The sequence below is a fragment of the Lontra canadensis genome, unplaced genomic scaffold (assembly GCF_010015895.1).
Source record: "Lontra canadensis isolate GAN:19392208 unplaced genomic scaffold, GSC_riverotter_1.0 scaffold125, whole genome shotgun sequence".
NCBI classification, from domain to species: domain Eukaryota; kingdom Metazoa; phylum Chordata; class Mammalia; order Carnivora; family Mustelidae; genus Lontra; species Lontra canadensis.
In genome coordinates, this window is record NW_022631119.1 from 6,180,107 (window position 1) to 6,197,898 (window position 17,792).

A 17,792-nucleotide genomic window follows, 5' to 3' on the forward strand; every position below is an offset into this window, starting at 1 on the left:
GGGGAGGATGGGGAGCAGATGAGGCGGGAGCAGCCCTGCAGGGACGGAGAGGGAGTTACAGTGATGGAGGAAGGTAGGGGGTTGTGTCACAGGTGACATTTCTTACAGCTCAGAAGGAGCCGGGGAGGGCGCCACGTGGGGTCTTGAGGCAAGTGCGTGCTAGACAGCTTGAGGGTCGGGAGCCTGTGGCAGGCGTGGAACCAGGGTGGGAGGCCAGGAGGCGCTCAGCGGTGGCGGGGAAGGCTGTGGATCCAGGGGAGGCTGAGGGCAGTGGGAGCCGCGGGGGAGAGAGGTGCCGGGCCGGAATGGCAGCCTGGTTCACATTTTAACCATTTTAACTGGCCTCTGGCTGTACCTGGGCAATGGGTGGGGGTGGGAGGAACAGAAGGCCAGTGAGGAGGCTGCTGGGAGCTCAGGCAAGGTGACCAGGTGAGCAGACCGACGGGAAGGAGGCCGGGGGACACGGGGTCAGATTCTGGCAGAGTTTTGAGGGTGGAAGAGGCGAGGGGAGCAGCTGGAGTCAGGGGAGTCACCATCGGCTAGGGGTGGGGGGTGAGAGCGGGGCGGGGGCGCTGGAGGGAGAGGACAGAGCCGGGTGGGGGGAGCATGCAGTTTTGCTCCTGCTCACCCCCTCCTCCCCCCCGCAGCGGTGGGGGCGGCCTATGCGGCCAAGCGGGCCAACTCCAACAGGGTTGTCATCTGCTACTTCGGGGAAGGGGCCGCTAGCGAGGGGGACGCACACGCTGGCTTCAACTTTGCCGCTACCCTCGAGTGCCCCATCATCTTCTTCTGCCGGAACAATGGCTATGCCATCTCCACGCCCACCTCAGAGCAGTACCGCGGGGATGGCATTGGTAGGGGCCCAGTGGGCTGCTCCCCAGTCTGCGTGCTTGCCCCCCCCCCCCCCGCCCGCCGCCCCCCCCCCCCCCGCAGTCCTTTCCCTGCCATGTCTGCAGCAGGGGGTCGCAGGAACACTGCCTTGCCTGCTCCCTCTCCCACCTCCCCCTTCTCTGCTCATTGTCCTCATCTGAGCCCCCCCCCCCCCCCCCCCCCCGCCCCCCTGTCCCCGACCCGCCTTTCTCTCCCCCCAGCTGCCCGAGGCCCGGGCTACGGCATTCTGTCGATCCGTGTGGATGGCAATGATGTGTTTGCTGTGTACAACGCCACCAAGGAGGCCCGGCGGCGGGCTGTGGCTGAGAACCAGCCCTTCCTCATCGAGGCCATGACCTACAGGTGCTTGCCTCCCCCATTCCCCCTGTGGCCTTGACCCCATCTTCCCTGCATGGGTCACCGTCCCCAGAATATGACCCCAGAATACGACCCCGTCCCTTTTATTGGATACTCACATTGGATCCCCTTCGTGGCCTCTATTCCATTGCCACCCCTTCTCCCCTAGTCCTTGCCCTCCCTCCTAACCCACCGCAGGGGGCTCCTGCCTGACCGTGGGCCCCCTCCGCCTGCAGGATCGGGCACCACAGCACTAGTGATGACAGCTCGGCCTACCGCTCTGTAGACGAGGTCAACTACTGGGATAAGCAGGACCACCCCATCTCCCGGCTGCGCCACTACCTGCAGAGCCGGGGCTGGTGGGACGATGAGCAGGAGAAGGCCTGGAGGAAGCAGTCCCGCAAGAAGGTGGGGGCCTCTCTCTGCTGGAAGGCCATGCCCCAGGGGGCGTGGTCCGGCGCAGTGTGTGGTGGAAAAGCCTGGAAGGACTGGGGGCACACGGAGCTCGGAGACCTGGGCATAGCCTAGCAGGGTCTCGCTGCAGCCCCTGGTGCCAGGCTGCCTGGGCACGCGCCTTTGCGGGGTCCTAGCTGTGTCCTCGGCAGGGACATGCTGGGATCCTCGTCGGGGGCTGTGCGAGGGGTAGGTGCCCTAGTCCGTGTGCAGTGAGTGTCCCACTCTCCTCAGCCTGGAGCTGGGGCAGTGCGCCTGGTGGGAAGAGCTGCCCTGGCCCGGACCCTCCCTCTGGCCTTGGTTTCCTCACGTCTGAACGGCTGCTGCCTGGTCCCGCCCCACCGATCCCTGCATTTAGTGCAGTGCCAGACCACGAGGGGCCTGGCTGGGGGTGCTGACGATGTGGATCCTCTCACCCCTGCCCATTCTCTCTTCTGTGCCCAGATGGGAACCCCAGCCGGGGTCCCACAGGTGCGGGGTTGGGGGCCAGCTGCGTGCCTACTGTCCCCCCCTCCCCCAGGTGATGGAGGCCTTCGAGCAGGCGGAGCGGAAGCCAAAGCCCAGCCCCAGCCTGCTCTTCTCCGACGTGTACCAGGAGATGCCCGCCCAGCTCCGCAAGCAGCAGGAGGCCCTGGCCCGGCACCTCCAGACCTACGGGGAGCACTACCCTCTGGACCACTTTGAGAAGTGAGGCCTGCTCATCCCCGACCCCCACCTCAACCACCCCGAGGGGCAGCCCCACTCTGAGGGGCCCAGGGAGCAGCGGGGCACCACCCTTCTCCCGCAGTCTGCTCCCTCCACACTACTGGGGCCAGGGCTCCAGCCCCCATCCCCACTCCTCCAGGCTGTTACCTGGTGGGGCTTGGTCAACCCCTCCTCGCCTGTTACAGTGCCTTCTCCCAGGGGGCTGGGCCGGGGCGCCTCCAGGACTAGAAGCCCCTCGGGGTGGGCGTGGTAGGTCAGCCTGTGAAGTCACTCCCTCAGTGAGAAGGGGTCAGCAGGTGGCCAATAAACTCTCTTGGCTCGTACCCCCCGCTGGTCTGTTTCCTGGACTTTGGGAGGTGGGAGGAGAGCCTGGCCTGGCTGGTTTGGGATCACCCCTTGTTTCACAAACCGCCCCCCCCCATAAAGAAGTCCAGGCCGTTGAGACATGTACTTCCCTGGGAAACTCTAGCAAGCTGGAGGATGGTGGGGGGGTGTCCTTCCAAGTCAGTCTCCTGTTCTCCCTTAGGTGGGACAAGGCTGCTGTTCAGCAAAGTGACCAGGAGGAGGTCACCAGAGCTGGCCCTGCCCAGTAAGTGGGGGGAGTGTGTCCACTGTGAAGGCCAGGGCGCAGCTGCGTTCACTCTGTCAACTCCTCTGGGGCCCCACGGGCACAAAGATGACTCTGGGTCTCAGAGTGGGGGGTGGGGTGCACATTTTTCAAAAACAAGAAGTAGATAAAAATAGTCTGTCCCCTCCTGCTGCCCAGCCGCCTCGCCTGGGAGGACCAAGGAGGGGGCTCAGGCAGTCACAATTCTAGGGTTTCTCCCTCCCACGGAGGCCTGGGAGAGGTGATGTCCAGGTCTGCCCTCCTCCCTCTCCCCAACTCCTCCACAGCTCAGCAGTGGAACTGGGGGTCCTGCAGCTGCTTCCAGAGCCGAATGCTGTTCTGGGGGCTGAGGGGCTGCACCAGCAGCAAGTCCCGGAAGGTGCAGGGGTCGGCTCTTTGGTCTGCTGGCCAGGCTGTGCGGAAGCCTTTGTGATCCCTGGGGGCCAGGCCCAGGGCACGGAAGCACAGGCCAGTGTAGACGTCGTCGAAGGGGAAGGGGGCCACACGGGCCGCTGCCTGCAGCAGCCAGGGGGCCAGGCGCCCGGCGATGACATAGCCACCCCCACTTGCGTAGGCTGGGTAGTGACCTTTAAAGAAGGACTGGGGCACATAGAAGGGCCCTCTAGGCTTCCGGATGGGCTTGGCCTGGGTGAAGACCTCGCCCAGGTAGAGGCCTCGGGCCCAGCTGGGCGGCAGGCCCCGCAGGTGCTCCAGGAGGGCTGGTGTGCACACGAAGGCGTCATCTGGAGCCTGCAGCACGAAGCTCACGCCCGGGCAGTGCTCGCCTAGCCAGGCCAGCAGCAGCAAGTCTTTGAGTGTCCGATTGAAGGGGACGTCGAGGAAGTCCCAGAGCAGCAGGTCACTGTAGCGGCGGCTCTCCCAGGCCACCAGCGAGCTCAGGTCAGGACCCCCCTCACCCTCCGGAGACCCCAGCAAGAAGAGCAGCCGGACTCCTGGAGCCGGGCTGCCCCACGTCTCCCTCACGGCCTGCCGTTCAGCAAAGCGCCCCGGTTCCGACTTCACAGCCAGCAGCAGGTAGGGGACATCGGTGCCTGAGCAGCCGGCCACTTGGCCACTGCCACTCCCAGGCTGCCAGGGCGGGAAGCTCCGGCAGGCCGCCGACAGCAGGAAGCGGCGGAGGCCCTTAGGGTAGGACTTGAAGTCTGGGATTTCAGCGGCCGCAGCGGACCCCCAAGCCTGGCAGCCCCCTGCCTCTGCACTGTCCCCACCGGGCAGGGACCCCAGCCGCCACTGCTGCTGGTTCCAGTAAGCCAAGGGCAGCGGGCCGGTGTGGCCCAGACGGGCAGAGAGGTTAGCTGGCAGGGTGGGCTCTGGGCTGGCGGGTGTGGGTCCTGGTGGGGTGTCTTGGGGTCCCTGGTAGGCTTTGCTGAGCCGAGACTCGGATGTCCACTCGATGTACACCTTGAGGCCCAGGAGCGTGAGCAGCGCTGACAGGCAGAGAAGGCACTTGGGGCAGCGCATGACCCAGCCCAGGGAAGGGGTGGCCACAGGAGCTGCAAAGGAGCCACAGAGGCCTTTGGGGTGCAGGGATGGGCGCCAGCAGTCCCTGCCGGCCCCTGTAACCGCTTCTCTCAGCCCCAGCCCTTAAACCGGCTCCCTGCCCAGGACCCAGCTCTTCCCTATTCCTGGAACTCGGAACGCTGTTCAGTTCTTCTGACTCGCTGCTCTTTCTGCCCGGCCCAGCCCATTCCACGGACCTATTCCGCAGCCCCACCCCAGGGACCGGGGCCTTGGCCATTCCAGCCCCCCTTCATCCCCTCACCGGGAGTCAGAATCGTAGGGTCCGTCCTTTCACCTTCTAGAGCCCAGCCTCCCTCCTCCCAACAATCCTCACCCCAGGGAAAGGGGGCCAGGGACCTGCTCCCTCCTCTTTACCTCTGGGTCCAGCTCCCGCCCGCGCGGCGTCCTGGGGCTCCGGTCAGGCCCTCCCTCGCTCCCTCCCTTCTACCCCAGCCGAGTGGCGGTGCTGTAGTCGGAGCCCTGCCCAGCCAGTCCGGAGGGGCGGGGAGGGGCGGGGAGGGAGGCCGCCAGGGCCCCAGGGGCCGGGAGGGGCTGGGGCGGGGCCGAGGGAGAAGGGACGGGAGTGGATGGGAGAGGAGGCCAGGAGGCAGACCTGAGGGATGGGGCTCTGGCGTGTTGGGGCTGGTTTTTTGGTGAGACAGCGGAAAGGTGCAGGGGTGGCCAGAGACAGACGGGACCCAGCGAGGCGTGGCAGGGAGAGCCAGGGGCCTGGGAGAGTCTGAGGGAGGGTGAGGCTGAGGGGCCAGGCTCGAGTCCTGGGTGGGCAGTATGGCGGGGTGGCCCAGGGACAGGCAGAGTCCCAAAGTGGCAGAGCTGGGTAGGGAGGTTGGGGGGGGGGGGGGGGGGGGGGCGGGCGGGGGGGGGGGCGGGGGGGGTGGGCTGGGGCGGGGGGGGCGGGGGGGGGGGGGGGGGGGGGGGGGGGCGGGGGGAGGGGAGAGACGGAGGGGGGGGGGGGGGGGAAGGAGGGTTGTGGGAGACCTCTGGGGCAGGCAGGGGAAGGGAGAGGAGGGACAGAGGAGGAGGAGATGGCTGCAGGAAGAGAGGGAGAGGAGTGGTGTGGAGTTGGGGCAATGCCCGTGCCCCATGCCCCATGCAGGAGGAGAGAGAAGTTAGAGGCAGATGGGAGACCTATGGGGTGGGACTGGGAAGGGCGTCTGCGGAGCCAGAGCCAGGGTAGAGCGGGAGGGGACAAGACGGAAGTTGGGGGGGGCGGTGCCAAGCTGGAGGCTAGTGGAGGTGGGGAGGGCATGGGTTGGGGGGGGGGCTCAAGCTGAGCTGACCCCCCCACCTCCTCTGCCCCCTTTGGTGCCTGGTGTTTGCCTTGTGGGGGTGGGGATCCATCCCTTCCCAGGCCTCCCCCAACCCCAGCCCATCTGGGCCTCTGGGACAGGAGAGGGTGTCCGTGTCCGCCTGTGTTTGCATCCCTGCCCCCGGGGCCCCTCCTGCTGGGGTGGCATCAGCTGTTTGGGGAGGTGGGCAGGCGGGGCCTCCTTATCCCTGACCTCTTGGAACCTTGGGGTGCAACCAGGGGCCCCACTGAGCCAGGCCTGACCCCCTTCGCTCCATCCTGGGTTGGAAGGACTGTCTGGACCATCTCATCCTTGGCACCTTGTCTGTCAGCAGTGGCTGATTTATCTGTCCAGAGCTGACTTCCAACCCGAGTCTGAGTGATGGAGCCCGTGGGAGCAGCTGGAAGAAGAGCGTGCAGAGTGCGTGTCGGGTGTTAATGCACCAGAAGTGAGGGGGCAGGGCCAGCTAGGGGCCCGGGGTGGGACCCTCAGCACCCAGGAGGGGTCTCCCAGCCTCCCCCTCCCGCTTCCACCCTGGAGCTCCCCCCCGCTCCTCTCACTTCTCCCAGGGGTGCCAACACTGCTCCTCCTGGGGGTGGTTGGAAATCTCCGTGCGGGTTGGGTTGCTACGGGCATCAGCCTGGGTCCAATCAGGAGGCGAAAACACTGGGCAACTGGAACAGGGACAGCCCATCATCGCGAAGGACCCGAGAGGTGCCTTCTTGTGGAACAGTTGGGGGTGGAAGTATAGCTCCCTTGGGAGCCACTCGGTCCAGCACTGACCTCGCTGAGCTCTGGGTGCCCCCTCTGGATTCTGCCAGGGCGGCTCAGCTCCTTGTCTTAGGAACCGGAAGCCACACCTGAGTCCACGTTCTAGTCAGCAACCTGAAAAAGCCACTAGAGCCGTCCAGCCGCACTGGCTAGCTCCCTCGTTCCCTCACGAAAGTGCCCTGGACCGTGAACTCGGCCCTCACTGGTCTAAATCCCTTAGACTGGAGCTTCCCCACCACTCCCGGGGTTTGCAAATCTTGCCATTGCTCTGGTGTAGAGGCTATCCCCTGGGTCCTCATGGGCGGCTGTGCCCTGGAGCCTGCAGAGATGGAAGCCCCAGGCCTCCGGGGGTCTGGTGAGAGCAGGGGTGCTTGTGGTGAGTCTGAGGAAGGGCATCGGCCCAGGGGAGGGGAGCACAGCCGTCCCAGCACAGGCGGGCTCCTGCTCTCCTCAGTCACTGGGCACAGACACTCGAGTGACTAGGGGGTCCAAGATCATGTTTCCACAAGGTCCAACCAGGGTACCCCATCCCAAATTTCAGGGTCCCTCTGTACCAGGCGGCACCCTCACCTGCACGTGAGAAACTTATCAAGACTGTGGATTCAACCACTACCACTCAGCAACCTGCAAACTTAAATGCCTCGTTTTCAGCGCTTCAAGGATCTTGGGGGCAGCACAGAAGCTCTCCCCCTCGAAGAAGGCAGCCCGAGCTGAGCCAACAGCCCTGACCCTGTCCTTGTCTGTGGGTGCTCAAGGGCACTCCGCGGAAGCTTCCAGCACCTATCTTTAGAACTGGCGTTACTGGCACAGTGGTCAGGTGCAGCGGCTGCGGGGCTCCCAGGCACGTGCCTTAGCGGGCATCCTGGCCAACGGCCAACCCCTGGCCAGAGCTGGACCGACCCCAATCCTGTCTTTGTGAGTCTGTCTCCTGGAACACTCCGGAGGCCAGTGCTGGATCCGTGTGGATCCCGTCAGGAGAGAAAAACCGCACAGTGACTCGAACAGGTCAAGTTTAATGTCAATTTGTTGACGTTGAACAGCAAACTGAAATCAGGGACTCACAGATAAGGTGTCTCGGCATTTCCTGGAGGTCCCTGTTCTGGGTTGCAGGGAGAGCCCTTCGCAGGGAGGTGCCTCAGTGGCGGGGGGGGGGGGCTCTCTGAGACTGCTGGGGGTGGCACCTCAGGAACCACCTGCTGGGGAGGCCTGAGGGCTCAGCCCGGAGCATGCAGAACTCCCACATGGAAGCAAAGGCTTTTCTCCTGTCCTCTCTCAGGCGCCCTCTACCGACAAACTTCAGCACGTCACTCGGCCGAGAAAAACGGTTTCAAAGGCCCATGGTCTGTTTTCACGGAGCAAACAGGAAAGCTGGATTTGGAGCGGAGTCAGTGAGTGGATAAGCGGGAACACCGGGGGCCGTGGGGCACGCCGGGCGTCAGCGAGTGAGTCCAGGGATGGCGAGCTGGTGGAGAGCTGAGTGGTGTCCCACAGGGAACCGGGCCGGTGGTGCCCCTGTGTCAGAGGGGATCCCGGCAGGGAGCAGCAATGTCTTTAAACAAGGCTATGCTGAGAAGACGCTCGGGACAAGTCAAGAGCAGGGTTTCCCGACATGGAAGGAACCGGGTGTGGGGGGGATCAAGAGAGGAGGTGTGGGGAAGTCACGGGGCCGGGGGAGGCGTACAGTGTGGCTCCCCCGGGGCTGCTCATCTCCCCTGGGCCTGGGAGGCTGCTGGAACCCAAAGTGAAGCCTGTGGAACGAGTGAGCCAGAGTCCCCGAGATGGGGAGTAAGTACGCCAGCCGCACGCTCTCCCCTGACCTGCTGGCAGGGCCAGTCCCCCCACCCCGCGCCCCACCTCCGTGTGGAGTGATCCCAATGGAAGCCACAGGACCGAGAACTGTCAACCCCTCCACGGGGCCCCGCTGATGCCCAGCTCGACGGGAAGCAGGCCAAGGGCTAGGCAGGGACGGGGCTGGCTGTGTCCCGAGACTGCTCCTCCGGCCCCAACCCGAGGCTCTGGGTCCAGTCAGCCCCCAGAACCTCGCAGTTGGGCAACATCTCTTCCACCAGGATCTGCGTGAGGCCCGGGTTGGACACGGCGGGGAGGTCGGAGATGTCCAGCCTGCGGAGGTTCCTGAGAGGAGGCAGCAAGGGGTGAGACCTCTGTGAGGAGGGTGGGCCTCTGCAGGGGGAAGGGCATGGAGGGGGGTGCACCAGCCCTGGCTTCAGCCCTAGAGCCTGAGCTCTTTAAAATCAGTCCTTAGCTACCCAGATGTTAGAGAGAGCTGGCCAAGTACAGACCTCCCCCGTGGGAATTACAGACCACACGTTGGCTCCCCCTGTTCACAACAGTGTCAACGTCATCGAGTTTTCATTAAAAAGAAAAACCAGGAGTGCTTCCCCCGCCACGCCCCAGATTCACCGCGATGGCTCGCGTGTGTGGTCTCCACACACGCTCCAGGCTGGTTGTGGAGGCAGGGCTACGGGGACCGCCCACTCCCTGCTCTCCCGTGTCTGTGTCAGGTGCCTCCCGCTACCCCGCAAGCTTGGGGCCCAGCCTGAGCTGAGGTCTCACTGGAGGTGGTGGAGGCAGGCGAGGCCCCGTTCAGAGATTCGGGGACAACCGGCCAGCGAGAGCTCCTGCAACGAGTTGGCCAGCGGGTGGAGGCGGCTGAGACACCAGTCATCCACGTGGGGACAGTGCCGCAGCCACAGGGACTGGAGCTCCTTCAGGGCCACTGCAAGGCAGGGGAGGCCACTGAGCTCCTTTCTGGAGCCCTGCACGGAAGGGCAAACGCACCAGCCCGCCCGTCTCTGGCCCACTTACGGAGGTTGTCCAGGCCATGGTAGTTGATGGCACTGCCGCTGGCATTGACTGCCTCTACAGGCACCGCTGGGAACGTCAGGAAGTCGAGAGAGAAGCGGCCACGTGCGTTTGGCTGGATCCACTCCTTGCCCTGAAACCTGGAAGGAGACGGGCAGTGACCAGGGCACCCCGCCTCCACAGGCCTCCAGCTTCCGGAGGACGCTTCCAGCCCCGTGTGAGGACCTGGTCACACAGCGTCTGGTGCGCTCGCTGCACAGCAGGCCCTGCACTAAAGGCCTTCCGTGTCGGGTCTCCCTGGGCCCCGGACATTCCCATGAGAGATGAGAGATGCATGTTTGGCCTCCCACTCCCCCACTTTTTCTAAGTAGGCACCGCGTCTAGTATGGAGCCTGACGCGTGGCCTGAATTCACAACCCTGAGGTTAAGAGTTGAACGCTCAATGGACTGAGCCACCCAGCCACCCCCGTTTGGCCATTTTTATTGTGGGTCAGAAAAACTCGGTTAACATCAGAGAAAAGGGCGAGAATGCCAGAATCTTCACTGACTGCCAAAAGTTGAGACCCACTCGGATGTGTGCACCGTTTCTGAGGAACGTGCCGGAGGAAGGTGCTCAGACCAGGGGAACATTTTAACTGGAGCCAAGCGAGGGGTAGGTAGATGCATGAGCTACATTTTCCAGAGAAGAGGAGAAAGGGGAGGAAAAAACAGAGGAGGAGGGAGGGAAGGAGGAGAAAGGAAGGAAAGTTCAGCGATGTTCACTGAACTCGGCTGTATCGGGCCCGTGCCACACACTTCATGGCAGTAAGTCTCTGAGTCTTTCCAGCAAACCTTGCAGGTTCATACAAGGTTTTACAAGTGACAGAGCAGGAGCTCAGGAACAAGGTCCGAGGGGAGCCAGCAGGGACAGAGCCCAGGGTTCATGAGAAGTCCCAAGGGCCTCTGGCTCAGTGCTCCACAGAATCCCCCACCCCATACTGACGCTTTAGCCCTCATACCTGACTGCGCCGCCCTGCTTCAGGATGAAATAGGCACCCGCGGCCTGGGGACCGAAGTGCTCCTTGATGTGGGTGAAGGGCCTGTGGAGAGAACAGTGGCTGAGGTTGAGCACTGCACCCCGGTGTCATGCTGTCATGCCCCTGCCCCACCACGAGGGTCAGAGTTCAAGGCAAGAGGAGTGAGCCAGACAGACCGACCGACTGACCGACAGGCTGCGTATATTTACTGAGTGTCCGTTAAGGGCCGGCACCAAGGCAGACAGCAGTCCACGCTCTGTGCGGTTAAAGTTACGGAAGGAACCAGGTGGCCCAACCGGAAGTTAAGAGCAAACCGCAGCAGCAGCTCCGTGCTGTAAGTAACAGAGGGACTGACTCGGGAGTGGCTTGGGGCAGGGGTGGGGATGGAGAAGGCTACTTCAGTTTGGGTATTAAGAAATACCTTCTTGGGGTGCCTGGGTGGCTCAGTCAAGCACCTGCCTTCGGCTCAGGTCATGACTCTGGGATCGAGCTTCTGCCTCTGCCTGCCCCTCTGCCTACTTGTGCTTTTTCTGTCGAATAAATAAAACATTAAAAAAAATAGTAGCTTCTTGCAGGAGGTGACACCTGAGCAGAGCTTTGGTGGGAAGAAATTCAAAGCTCACGGCAGGAGCCTGCCAGGCCAAGGGAAGAACTGGTGGACACACTCAGAGGCTCAACTTAGAATGGCAGGACAAACAGCACTGAGGATGCCATGCTGGTGGGGGTAAGGGGAATCCCTGGTAGGCATCTCAAAGCTCAGCTTTTAGGCTTTGGAGTCTGGCTTTTTTTCTAGCAACCAAATGGCTGCAATGGGAAACCATTTGAGGTTTTAAGCAAAGTGGTGTTTTTCTATTTTAGTGTTTTTTTGTTTTGTTTTGTTTTTTTTTTAGATTTTATGTATTCATTTGATGGAGAGAGAGTACAAGTAAGGGGAGTGTCAGGCAGAGGGAGAGGGAGAAGCAGGCTCCCCACTTAGCACGCAGCTGGACATGGGACTCAATCCCAGGATCCTGGGATTCTGACCTGAGCTGGAGGCAGACACTTAACTGACCGAGCCACCCAGGCACCCTGTTTTAAGAGTCCTTTAGATGATTTATAGACCGTAAGACTGGGGCAAAAGGTGACCAGATTACTGCGCTCAACCAACCATAAAATGAAGGGGCTCAGACCAGGCTACAGACAGGAGGTAACAACTGGGCACATGTGGGATGGTCTGGTGTTAGGGGACTGGATGTGGAAGACAGAAAAGAAGATCAGGAAAGGCTCCTTAGAATTTGGCTTGAGTAACTGGGGACAGTAATGCTGTTTCCTGGGATGGGAAAGACTTGGGGGTGAGCAGACTTTCTCAGGAGGAAATCAAGGCTTTGCCATTAGCCATGTTAGGTTTGAGGTACCAGCGTGCCCTCTAAGGTAGTGGACAGCGGGTTACTTATATGAGCTGGAGCCCCTGGGAAGGGTGTGGCTGGAGAGGATGCAACTCCGCAAGCCTGGTATAGAGGCCGCAGGCGCAGGATCTGAGCTCTGCCTGGTAAGGCCCCAGCAGCAGGGTCTTGCCCACTAAGAGTTCTCACCGATTTTTCTGGTGCACCTTCAATACCTGCTTTCGGAGCAGGTACTCCCTGAGAGCCTGCACGTCATAGAAGTGGTCAGCCAGGAACTGGAGCAGGGACCTCTCCTTCCTCTGACTGCCCTGCGGGGCCACTGCCTTACTTAGGCCACGGATGCCCCTGGTACCCCGGTTCCATACTGGCGCCATCAGGTGCAGGGGCTGGGGAGAACAGGAAAGGAGAGGCTGAGCCTGGAGCCTGCTGTGAGGGTCAGAGCCAGATCCCCCTGTTCCTGGTTCATGAACCTCCCCTCCTCCCCACTGCTTCTTCCTGGCTGACAAAATTCTTTCTGGATTTCCAAATTCTGCTTTTGAGATCCCCCAAATTTCCCCAAGTTCCTTCCCTTAATGAACCCTAAATTCTCTTTGCTTTGGCCAAACATTCTTGGTCTTCCCAATTCTCCCCTGATCTTTTCCCAAACCCTTATTTTTAAGACCTCTATTACCTGACCTCCTAATTTCCCACAAGGTACCCCCTTAATTTTATCCAAGTTTCCCTGGAGTCTTCCTGAATGACTCATGTCTTAACCCCCAAATATCTTAATTTATCTCCAAATCAGCCTTAATTTACCCGTTAAAGCCCCCAAATGCTTCCTTCAATCTCCCTTGTCTTCTCTTAGCCTGCTCCAATTTCTTTTTCTGCTTCAACCAGTTTTTCTCAGTAATTTGCTCACATCCTTACTTTCCCCTCAAAATTGCCCAAGTTCTCACCCTAACTTCCCCTAAATCTATTCCTTAACTTTAGGTCTTTCCTCCTAAATTCTCTCCACGAATATCGCAAATTCTGCCCTTAATTTCCCTTAGGTCTTTACCTTGGAACTCTCATATTCATCTTTTGGTTCCTGTCCCCCGCCTCCAACTTCCCTTTGGTTTTCCATTAAAAATGAGTAATTTTCCCATGAGCTCCTCTCACCTGTATCCTTTTGTCTCCTACCGTTGGACCTCAAACTCCAGCTTCACCAAACTCACCCAAAACCTTCTCCCCGCCGCAGGTTCTGTTTCACGCCCCGCCCCCCCCATTCCCAGCGCCCCCAATTGGGTCCCTCCCTCTGATTGGCTGGGTGCGCCATCTTCGGAACCCGCACTCTGCTTCCCCATTGGTTTCTCTCTGCCAACTCCCCGCCCCGCGTCCGCTCTAAAGCGCCCTGGCTGTCTGCGACCTCCCCCAATCGTTCTCCGCCCGCCAAGGTTGTATGTCTGTGTTTCCAGCATGAGCTCACGGGGGAGGCCTCCTGCTCCCTTTTGCCCCTTGCTCCCTGGGTCTTGACAGAAGCTCTGAAGGTGGAGGAAGCAGAGCGGACTTTAATTTTGGGGCTCTAGGAGCTCCGGTCACTTACCGCCCTGGGTGCCACCATCTTGCTAGGATTATATAACCGGAAGGGGCCGGTTTTTTTAGTCCACCCACCCAGTTCACTTGGAGAGTTCTTTCCCTATGGCCACGCCCCGTCCGTTTTCCAATTCTCCTCTTAAAGGTACCTGCACTGTTTACTAGTTGAGCGATTGCTCCGAGCACCATTCCCAGTGAGACTCTAAAGCCTTTCCCTGGGAGAGAGCGGTCAGCCCTTCCTGTTAGAGTACCCTCCCTCCCACTATACTCACGACCCTGAGACTATGACCTGAAGAGTCAGGGGATTAACAAAATGAGCCACCCAGGCGCCTCTGATTTATGTTTTTTTTAAAGATCATTTTGGGGCGCCTGGGTGGCTCAGTTAAGCGTCTGCCTTTGCCTCCGGTTATGATCCCAGTGTCCTGGGTTTGAGCCCAGCATCGGGCTCTCTGCTTGGTTGGGAGCCTGTTTCTCCCTCTCCCTCTCCCCCTGCTTGTGCTCCCCGTGTCTCTCTCTCTGTCAATTAAATAAACTCTTTTCTTTAAAAGATTATTTATTTGAGAGAGAGAGAGAGAGCATGAGAGGGGATAGGTCAGAGCGAGAAAAAGACTACCCACCGAGCAGGGAGCCAGATGCGGGACTGAATCCCGGGACTCCAGGATCATGACCTGAGCCAAAGGCCACTGCCCAACCAACTGAGCCACCCAGGTGCCCAATTCAGTAATATCTTAAAAAAAAAAAAAATCATTTCTGCCAGGTGGAGAACAGACCTTAGGAAGCAAGGGTGGAAGTGGGGACCAGCAAAGAGGCTACTGCAGCAGTCCAGGCAAGAGATGAATGGAGACAGGAGCAGAGACGGGGTAATAGGAACTGGGGAGAAGTGCTCCAGTTGAGTCTATTTTGAAGGTTGAGCCAATAACTCCACAAACTAAAAGGTTGGGGATGCCACTTAGGGAGACAGGGAGACTAGGGAGACTAGGAAAGTGATAGGTTTGAAAGGCAGGTGTGGTGGATTGAATAGTGGACCACCTCCACTCCCAACACACACACACACACAAAATTCATGCCCTGATCCTTGGAACTTACAAATTTGCTACTCTATATGGGAAAAGGAAGAGGTGATCAAGTGAAGAATCAGGAGCTGGGGAGATAGCTGTGGGCTATCAGGATGGGCCCAGGGCCATGGCAAAGTTCCTGTTAGATGGAGGCAGGGTGTCAGTCAGTAGGAGACGTGATGGTATGTGCAAGAGTGATACAGGGAAGGGGCAATAAGCCAAGGCCTGTGGCGGTAGTGGCTTTTGGATGTGGAGGGAGGCCGATGCCCCAGTCTTTTCTGTGGCAGGGCCTGTGCTGACAGTGATGGTATCTGTGGGCAGGTCAGGGCTCAGCAGAAATGGCTGCTCAACTGTGCGCCACCAGTAGCTGGACCCTGAGGTACCACAGCTGAGGATCGTGGCTCCTCGAGCGCACTAATCAGGAAGCTGTTGAGTGGCCCAAGTGCAGAAGACAAGGTCTAAGTTGGGCCAGCTGTGGTGCGCCTGAGTGGCTCAGATGGTTAAGTGTCTGCCTTCAGCTCAGGTCATGATCTCCCAAGTCCTAGGGTCAAGCCCCACGTCAAGCCCCACATCGGGCTCCCAGCTCAGCAGGGAGTCTGGTTCTCCCTCTCCTGCTCCCCCTGCTTGTGCTCTTTTTCTCAAATGAATTAAAAAAACAAACTTTAAGCTGGGGCCAGCTAGAGTGCAGAGGAAGGAAGAACGGAGGCTGAGGAGGGGGTGGGGGGACCCAGGAGAGGGCTGGACAGGTGAGGCCAGGCATCCACAGACACCCGGTCCCCGCAAGGCGTTAGGCCTAAGAACGGGTCAAGGGACGGGCCGTGGCTAGACTCTTGCGAGCACAGTTGAAGTTAGACTTCAGAAGGAAGAAAATCCTCATGAGGCTGTCAGTTCTCACCAGAGAACGGACTTTGAAATGCTGACCCATGTACCCCCTCACGCCCTTTGCTCCCCACTTCCCTCACAGGCTCCTCAGGGACTGGGTCATTCTGGATCTTGCCATTTTCTGCTCCTGGCTGCCACTGCTCAGAGACTATGGAGCTGTGGGGGCAACTGAGGCAGGCGGGACTGGTGCCCCCGGGGCTGGGCCCCCCCTCCCCGGGCCCTGAGGGAGGTCGCCCCGGTGGGGAGAGCTGGCCAGACCTTCCTGTCCCCAGGGGCAGACACTGCAGGTGCCAGGGAGTGTGTGCTGTGGATCTGGGAGGAGCTGGTGAGTAAGGGGTTCAGAGGGGCAAGAAAGGGGGCTCAGGTGGGGGGGGGGGGAGAGAACAGGTGCGTGAATGGGAACAATAGAATTGCAAAGGGCCAGAGACTGAAGGACATAAATTCAGAGACAAGAAAAGAGAAGCAGAGAGAGACAGAGACATAGATCCAAGAGTAAGCGCAAGGAGTAGAGAGACAGGGACAGATACTCACAGGGGGGAGACAGAGATAGAAAGAGGTTGAGACCAAAAAAAGAAAAAAAAAAAAAGAAAGCGGTTGAGACAGAGAGAGACAGTCAAAGGCAGGGGCAGAGAAATAGTGCCAGAAAGGGATATGGAAAGACAGAAGCAGAGACAGACAAGGCAGGGCAGAGAGAGAGACACCGTAAGAGAGGCACAGAGATGCAGAGCCAGTGAGGGACTAGAAACGGAGAGACAAAGTCAGGGAGAGACAGGCAGAGATAGAGACCATCTGGGAGAAGCTGGAGGCAGTCAAGGTCTGGGCCTGGTGAGGACCCCGCTGTGCTGCGGGCCCGGATTGTTAAAGAGAAGCTTACTTATGGCACCTAGCTAGTGACACTGTAGGTGTAAGGGCCACTGCAGCGGGGTCAGGGGCTGGCACAGAGAAATGGGCTCAGCTCTGAGCACAGCAGGGGCAAGTGAGGATTTCTATGGAAGGAGAGGGCAGGGGTCAGCAGATGGGAAATCACTAAGCAGGGCATCTGGCTTAACAGACGCTCAGGGCTCTTGCTGGAGGCAGGCCAGAGACATGAGGTGGGGCCTGGTCAGAGATGGGGCCGGGGTGGAGGGTGGAGGGGGGTGAGGAAACAGATTAGATATCAGGGGTGATCAGACATGGAGGGTGGAAGATTGTTGGTAAAATGGGATTTTACAAGGAAGCGCACAGATGGGCCCAGGAGAAGGTTTAGGAGCTTAGCTGAAGTTTGGTCAAGCAAAGAATCTTGGCCAGAACTTGAGCGCGTTGGGAGTGGGGGGGCACCCTGACGCTATGCACCACCCCCGCCCCCTGCGGGGTGGGATGCCCATGACTCCACCTTCTCACGGGCAGGAGCACCTCCGCCAAGTGGACCTCCAGCTGCTGGGCCGGCTGTGCAGTCTGGGGCTGGAGATGGGGGCGCTGCGGGAGGAACTGTTCACCTTCCTGGAGGAGGAGAGCCTCATCGAGGAAGAGGAGGAAGAAGAGGAGGAGGAGGAAGAGCCTGAGGGGAAGCAGGAGGAGGGACACCTGGGGGCCTTCGGCTCAGCCCTGTACCACCCCGCCCCTGACTTCGAGATGACCATCTGAGGTCCTACCACCCTGCCACAGCTTCTGAGTGACACATGAATGAGATGCAAATTTATGCAAAGGACAGAGCATTTGCAGTTAGATCTACCTGACCTGCCAGGGGGCTCAGGAATCAACCTGAGCAGATGCACCCTGGGAAGCCCTCTGTCCCCATCCGGATGGAGGGGCTGGCTGGTGAGCTCTGGGGCTCCGCAGCCCGTGTGGGCCGTCTACAGGTGTACTTGCCAAGGAACTGCAAGTGAGTTGCAGGGGACCTGTGGGTCTTTGCAGAGAGGGTCACCTATAGGGGACCAAGGCCACCCAGCATGGTGGCCTGTGCCTTGGGTGGAACCACAGAGCACATTCCAAAGGCTTAGTGTGATAAAAAGAATATAGAATAGTTTGATAATCTAAAACTTTTGTTGGAATGCCAGTATTTCCTGCATAATGGGATAAATAAAAATATTACTAAAATGAATTTCACCTGAGTATCTGAAAAATTTTTAACATGGTAAAATATATATAATAAAATTTACCATTTTCGCCATTTATAAGTGTACAGTTCAGTGGTATTAGACCCATCCACACTGTGCACAACCATCACCACCGTCCATCTCTGGAACTCTTCATCTTATAACCCGAAACTGGACCCATTAAACAACTCCCCCGTCCCCTTTCTTAGAGAGAGAAAGAGCACGCACTCGCGAGCTGGAGTGAGTGAAGGAGAGCAAGGGGGGCTGGGGTGGGATGCAGAGGGAGAGGGACAAGCAGACCCCCTGCTGAGCAGGGAGTCTCACGTGGGGCTCAATCCCAGGACCCTGAGACCATGATCAGAGCCAAAATCAAGAGTCAGACACTTAACCAACTGAGCTGGCCAGGCGCCCCTT

The 17,792-nt window shown here is 59.6% G+C and overlaps 4 protein-coding genes and 1 long non-coding RNA gene across 8 annotated transcripts in view; 3 read left to right on the top strand and 2 right to left on the bottom strand.

Moving 5' to 3' along the window:
- The window catches only part of BCKDHA (branched chain keto acid dehydrogenase E1 subunit alpha), an 18,839-nt gene extending 16,131 nt beyond the window's left edge, over positions 1-2,708 (top strand). For both annotated transcript variants that reach the window (XM_032842003.1, XM_032842001.1), the window contains 4 exons: positions 648-854; positions 1,092-1,233; positions 1,464-1,635; positions 2,201-2,708. In XM_032842003.1, coding sequence (XP_032697894.1) covers positions 648-854; positions 1,092-1,233; positions 1,464-1,635; positions 2,201-2,371 — 692 coding nt within the window. In that variant the 3' untranslated portion in view covers positions 2,372-2,708. The remainder of the gene's footprint in view (positions 1-647; positions 855-1,091; positions 1,234-1,463; positions 1,636-2,200) is intronic.
- A 401-nt stretch (positions 2,709-3,109) lies between these two features.
- Positions 3,110-4,969, bottom strand: B3GNT8 (UDP-GlcNAc:betaGal beta-1,3-N-acetylglucosaminyltransferase 8). The gene is made up of 2 exons (XM_032842006.1): positions 4,889-4,969; positions 3,110-4,506 (listed from the first exon to the last, which is right to left on the bottom strand). The coding sequence occupies exon 2, from the start codon at positions 4,472-4,474 to the stop codon at positions 3,281-3,283; it is 1,194 nt and encodes a 397-aa protein (XP_032697897.1). The 5' UTR covers positions 4,475-4,506; positions 4,889-4,969; the 3' UTR covers positions 3,110-3,280.
- LOC116857699 lies at positions 3,969-8,222 on the top strand. Of its 2 annotated transcripts, none has more exons than XR_004380786.1 (3): positions 3,969-4,027; positions 6,645-7,599; positions 7,871-8,222. It is a non-coding gene; the product is annotated as an uncharacterized LOC116857699 (long non-coding RNA). The 2 variants fall into 2 exon arrangements; XR_004380787.1 differs by lacking the exon at positions 3,969-4,027 and adding an exon at positions 5,811-6,243.
- A 268-nt stretch (positions 8,223-8,490) lies between these two features.
- On the bottom strand, positions 8,491-13,418 carry DMAC2 (distal membrane arm assembly complex 2). 2 transcript variants are annotated; one of them, XM_032842007.1, is made up of 6 exons: positions 13,377-13,418; positions 12,005-12,201; positions 10,416-10,496; positions 9,421-9,557; positions 9,169-9,331; positions 8,491-8,727 (listed from the first exon to the last, which is right to left on the bottom strand). In XM_032842007.1, exons 1-6 carry the CDS (start codon positions 13,392-13,394, stop codon positions 8,550-8,552), a joined length of 774 nt encoding a protein of 257 aa, XP_032697898.1. In that variant the 5' UTR covers positions 13,395-13,418; the 3' UTR covers positions 8,491-8,549. The 2 variants fall into 2 exon arrangements, with proteins under 2 accessions (XP_032697898.1, XP_032697899.1); XM_032842008.1 differs by lacking the exon at positions 10,416-10,496.
- Positions 13,419-15,262: 1,844 nt separating this feature from the next.
- ERICH4 (glutamate rich 4) lies at positions 15,263-17,383 on the top strand. Its single transcript, XM_032842009.1, is given in 3 exon segments — positions 15,263-15,507; positions 15,509-15,628; positions 16,690-17,383. Coding segments are annotated over 3 exon segments (411 nt in total). The 5' UTR covers positions 15,263-15,453; the 3' UTR covers positions 16,927-17,383.
- The last annotated feature ends 409 nt before the right edge of the window (positions 17,384-17,792 follow it).

Coding starts and splice junctions, on each gene's coding strand:
- DMAC2 (XM_032842007.1), bottom strand. Junction 10,497..12,004: donor AAGGTGCACCAGAAAAATCG/GTGAGAACTCTT, acceptor TTCTCTCCACAG/GCCCTTCACCCACATCAAGG. Junction 9,332..9,420: donor CCATGGCCTGGACAACCTCC/GTAAGTGGGCCA, acceptor CCTGCCTTGCAG/TGGCCCTGAAGGAGCTCCAG.
- B3GNT8 (XM_032842006.1), bottom strand. CDS start 4,474: ATGCGCTGCCCCAAGTGCCTTCTCTGCCTGTCAGCGCTGCTCACGCTC.